The sequence below is a fragment of the Rhincodon typus genome, chromosome 35 (genome assembly GCF_021869965.1).
Source record: "Rhincodon typus isolate 14 chromosome 35, sRhiTyp1.1, whole genome shotgun sequence".
In the NCBI taxonomy this organism is placed as follows: Eukaryota; Metazoa; Chordata; class Chondrichthyes; order Orectolobiformes; family Rhincodontidae; genus Rhincodon; species Rhincodon typus.
This window is the reverse complement of record NC_063366.1, coordinates 21306346-21312067: the sequence shown is the minus strand read 5'-3', so window position 1 is coordinate 21312067 and position 5722 is coordinate 21306346. Positions and strand designations below refer to the sequence as shown.

General features: G+C 41.4%; 1 protein-coding gene across 1 annotated transcript in view; it reads left to right on the top strand.

Moving 5' to 3' along the window:
* Positions 1–5716, top strand: part of LOC109938504 — a 133379-nt gene extending 127663 nt beyond the window's left edge. The window contains exon 23 of the mRNA XM_048616679.1: positions 3121–5716. Coding sequence (XP_048472636.1) covers positions 3121–3638 — 518 coding nt within the window. The 3' untranslated portion in view covers positions 3639–5716. The remainder of the gene's footprint in view (positions 1–3120) is intronic.
* Positions 5717–5722: the final 6 nt, after the last annotated feature.

The window sequence follows — 5722 nt, the reverse complement described above, 5'->3', positions numbered from 1 at the left end:
CAGCATGGATGCAGTTTCCAATCTGCATGACAATTGGGCGACTCACAGGCCAGCAATGTGAACTCAGAAAACAAGCTCTGAAGTTTGAAGATTTCTTTATTTTTAATGGGTATAATTAATATAGTTCAGCGTCTGCCACCTTCATCCTTTCCATCCTGTGACTCCTGGTCTGTTCCTGATCTAATTCAGCCTGAGGACATTGCACCAGTTCCTTGGGATATGGTCCAAGGTCCAATCATCTTTAGCTGCATTTTAATTTATTTTTGGAATGTGTACATTTATTTTCCATCCTTTATTGCCCTTGAGGACGTACTGTTGAGCAGCCTCCTATAACAAGTGGAGATCACATGGTGTTGATGCACCCACAAAGCTGTCAGGGATGGATTTCCAGAATTTTAAGCCAACAATAGTGAAGGAACAGCAGTATAGTTCCAATTGAGGATGGTGTGTGAGTGTGAGGAGGGGCCTTGTAGCTGTTGGGTGGTGATGATCCCATGCATCTGCTTCCATTGTCTTCCAAGGTGGTGGGGGTCAGAGGTTTATCAGGAAATTGAATGGACACATAATGCGAGTAAAGCTGCAAGGATTGGGGATTAAAATGGGGGAATAGAACTGACTGAATTGTTTTGTAGAGAGCTGGGATCGACATGAAGGCTAAATCACCACTGTCTGTGCCATAGTGACTCTTATAAGCTGGTGTAGGAGAAAGCTGAGTGAGTGCATGCAGTGTACCTTGTGTATGGTACATACTGCGACCAGTATGCAGACAGCAGTGTGAACCAGAGGGGGCTTATCGTCACAGGCCCAGTGACCTGAAAATGTCAGAGCAGTAAAGGTTTCAAAGTCTGTGTCTCTGTAGGAAGGCGGTCACTGTGCCATGCACCATGATGAATGAGGAATCGATCTCAATGGGAAGTGGTGGGATCCCAGTATCAATGATTTGATTTGATTTATTATTGTCACAGGTACTGAGATACAGTGCAAAGTATTGCTTTGCAAGCTATCCAGACAAATTATAACGTACCTAAGTACATCAGGAGAATAGAACAAAATGACGAATACAATGTTACAGCTGCAGAGAAAGATCAACTCGAATATATGATAGGTCTGTTCATTATGTGGTTTCAAAGTGTTGTATCTTCTGCCCAATGGAAGAGGGTGGAAGAGAATGGTACTCAATTTCCACAGTTCAGGATCATGCCATGGATTTTTCAGGTGTCTCTGGACTCTCCCATTCTGTGGCTCCTCACTGAGTTAAGAAGAACACCAATGCTATGTTGAAGAGGGCCAGCCAGTACCTATGGATTTCCAACCTGAATGATCAATGTGAGAGGTTTATAGGAATCGGGTTCATTGCTGGATTCTCCTATGTGTCGGAGATCCTTGATTGCACGTTGGTCTTACCCAACAGGAAAGGCTTTCACTCAATGTACAGCTGTTCTGAAACTATTGGTAAAAGTTTCTTCAGGTCTCAGTAAGGAGCTTTGTCACAATACCTGCACTCTCAGGCACTCCTGACCTTCTCAGGCCCCACTTGTGTCTTCAAGATGAATACTGGCTGGCAAGGGCTACCTGATTGAAGACACAGTTCCTCCTATTTCTATCGAATCTATCCCAGATGATATTGAGCTTCTTGAGTATCCATCAGACTCCTGAATGCTTCTTCATCGATGATTTGGAGTGTCAGGACATGAGATACTGACCTCAGGATTACTAACCTTTGACCTGGAGTTGTAGCTACAGTATTTATTTGACTGGTCCATTTGTGGCTAGTGGTCACCTGCATAAAGCTGATGGTTTTTCAGTAATGGCAATGCTGTTGAATGTCAAGAGGAAATATGTCGGCAATTGCTTGATACTTCTATATCATGAAAATAACTTGTTCGTTCAAGCCTGGATGTTGTCCAGGTCGGTTGCATATGGATACAGACTGCTTCAGTATCTGAGGAGTGGTGAATGGTGCTGAATGTTGTACCCCATGCAGCTAAAGTTGGTTGGGCCGAGGAAGAGGTGTTTCATCACATCTCTGAGCAGATTGATTAGGAAGTATCTTCCCTGAGGAGCTGCTGTAGTGATGTCTCTTGCTGAGATTATTGATATCCAGCAACCACAACCATCTTCCTTTGGACTAGAAATGACTCCAAACGATGAACAATCCTGCCCTTTTGATTCGAAATGGCTTCCATTTTACAAGGATTCGTTGGTGCCACACTTTGTCAAATACACCCTTGATCTCAGGTACAGTTGCACTCACCTTGCCTCTGCATTTCAGCTTTTTGTCCATGTTTGGAGAAAACCTGCATTAAAGTCTGGAGCTGAGCCATCCGAACAGACTGAAACTGAGCATCAGTGAGCAGGCTATTGCTAAATTCTTCCCCCTTGTTAGCGCAGTCAAAAATATCTTCACTCACTGCAGAGCTTCGAGATTAGACTGATCGTGCTGTATTTGGTGGAATTGGAAGCTGAATCAGGGCTGGTCTTCTGTCTTGATGGTAAGGTCATGAGATTAAAAAGTGAGGGTGTGTGATTCTACTGCTCACAGACCGTTGTACCTCAAAGATGTTTGGATTTCAAGATCAATTTTTTTCTAACAACAAAATGAGGCAAAAACATTTGAAAATACTTTGCAGATGAGTTAACATCTGTGGTAAAGGGAAGATAAAGCTTGAGGCTCTAGCACAGTGACTTTTCATCAAAACATTTTGCATTCTATTAGTTTTACCAGAACTGACCATTTTATATTTCTATAACTCCACTGCCACTAAAACTCTAATTTTCATCAATTTGAACTTTGCTTTCTCCAGGCCTCTCAAATTAAATTTTAGAGGCAGCCTTTATCCATCACAACCTTCCCTGTGGCAATCTCTCCTCAAATCTGTTTCTGTACTTCTGCTATCCCTTTAAAAGACGTCCTGTTGAAATCCTGTTTTTCCCTGTTTGCTTCCTCTCTGTGAAGTGCTTTCAGGCATCTATGTATCAGCCAGGAGTGATACAGATTGCAAGATTTTCTTCTCCTGAACGTGATTTTTGTTCCAATAACCTTAGCTTCATTTTGGATTTCAGTCATTATTGTTGATTGATTTAACTGAGCCTCACTGAATTTTCCCTTTGTATTTCCAGTCTCTGTAAATCTGGATACAGAAACAGCAAACCCAAAGCTTGTGGTATCTAAAGATCGGAAGAACGTGAGATTGACCCAGACAGCATTGAGTGTCGACGACAATGAAGAGAGGTTTACAGTTTCAGAATCAGTGCTGGGATCAGAGGAATTTACTTACGGCTCACACTACTGGGAGGTGGTGGTGGTGGGGAATCAGCAGTGGACTATGGGAGTAGCCACACTGTCTGTAGAGAGGAAGAAAGAAATCCAATTGAAACCAGAGAATGGGCTGTGGACGATTGGTAGGGCTGGGGATAAATTTCAGGCAAACTCTGAAAATACAATCGATATCCAAGCTGGTGAGACTCCCGTCAAAATTGGTGTTTATCTCAGTTATGAGTCTGGGACTGTTTCAATTTACAGTGCAGATACAAAGATTTACCTGTACACTTTCACTGGATGTGCATTCACAGAGAAACTGTATCCTTTCTTCAGTACAACAGACTGTAACACATGGCTGAGAATCTGCCCAGTTTAGCATTGTTTCTGTGAAAAGTTTCTGACCTGACGGTTTCTACAAAATATTTTACAGTTTAACAGGAAAAAAGGGACCAAGAATCATCCCATTTTACAAAACACTGTCTGATTGTCTGAGCTTTTAAGTAATGTAATATGTGTTTGGAGCTTTTAAGTAATGTAATATGTTTTTGGAGCTTTTAAGTAATGTAATATGTGTTTGATCAGATTCACAGTGAGGAGGTGGTTTCCCTCCATGTAAACCACTGATAGGCTGGGGATTGTCACACTTTGGTAACTGATGGGTTTCCCATCCGCCTGCTACCAAGGGACCTGATGGCCGAGTGGTTTTATTGTTAGACTATGAATCCAGAGACCCAGATAATGTTCAATTTTTTTCTAAAATGTCTGGAATTAAGAGTCTAATAATGACCATAAATCCATTGTCAATTGTTGCAAAAACCCATCTGGTTCACTAATGTCCTTTCGGGAGGGAAACTGCCATCCTGACCTGGTCTGGCCTACATGTGACTCCAGACCCACAGCAATGTGGTTGACTCTTAACTGCCCTCTGGGCAATTAGAGATGGGCAATAAATGCTACCCTAGCCAACAGTGCCCTCATCCCATGAATTAATAAATAAAATAAAAAGATTATTCTGGCATCCGTGTTACCAGAGACTTCACTGTTTCAACTGAGTCTTAGGATTGGTTTGCAGGTAGTTAATGTGGCTTGTCTCTCAGTCTGGAATCAGATGAGGGTCAACGTGACAATATACTTCAAAAGTAAATGAGCTGGATTTTCAGGGAATAGAATGAGTACCTGATGTGGGAAGCAATGTCATACTTAACAAAATGATTTAAAATGATTTTGAGACAAAATAGAAACTGCTGGTAAAGCTCAGCAGGTCTGGCAGTATCTGTGGAAAGAAATCAGAGTTAACGTTTCAGGTCGAGTGACTGTTTTCCTTCAGGGTGCAGTCAGTATGTAGCTAATGGTTCATGTGTTTTACTATACAGCTTTTATTCTTTGGAGTTAGGTTTATGTATACAAAATGGATAAATGTAAAACAAAAAGCATCTTCAATTCCATTACACCTGAAAGGTTAGGGCAATGTTTCTTTAAGAGGTTAACATCTCGAAATGTATGATCATGAAAGCAGGTAGAATTGCTTGGCTGGAGAGGCAGAGCTGTAGTGGTGAAGCTGCTTGCAAAGAAATACAGTTGAGGGAGATGTTTTTATCTGTAATTTAGAGCTAAATTATAATAAAAGTTTTACTGAAATCTGATCCAAGAAGAAATTGTAAAGGAAGGATACTCAGAGATCAGTGTGACTATAGCCCAGAACAGGTTACATCATTATGGTCCTGGGGAGAGCTTAAGGAGATTCTCTGGTTTAAATTTCTGTTTGCTGGGGGAAGTGGTTAGTTGTAGTTTTCGAACTGGGAGTGTTGAAGCAAAGAAATGGCTCCAAGCAACACAAGTACCGTCATTAGCAGTCCGTAGGTAGTTCGGTCCCAGAGAGTATGGCTCCAAACCTTTTGAAAAGGGGTTAAAAGACAGAAGCCCAGTGCAGCTGAGTGTGGGATGAAGGAAGTTCACAAAAAGTATTTGCTTCCGAGGCTGGATCTTGAAGAGTGAAGATTTGGACTCCCTTGTGAAGGAAACAAAATTTGAATGAGATTTTGTGACACAGGGTGGTCACTAATATCTGGATGGGTTCCTGAGAAATCTACAGACCTTGTCGTGGTTGTGTCTGCCATTCACAGTGCAGAATGTGGGGGAGCCAACCACAATTTGTTTGTTAACTCAGCGTTGCCAAGTTAATTCTGAATGTTAAAGTATGAGTTTTTTTAAAAAGAGATACATAACCAACTCCTTGTCCTGTTTTCCAGTTAATACTGCCTAAACTGATGCTTATTTCCATGTTCTGCTACTTTTGTTCAACTATATGAAGTATTTTGTTTTTACTTGCACAGTATGAATTGTATAATTGAATATTATGACTGTGATGGGGCAATGTGCACGAATAATCAAGCTCCACGACTCCTCCAGTGGCATCATTTGTATAAATGGAAAATACCCAATTGCTCCTCTTTTGTACTT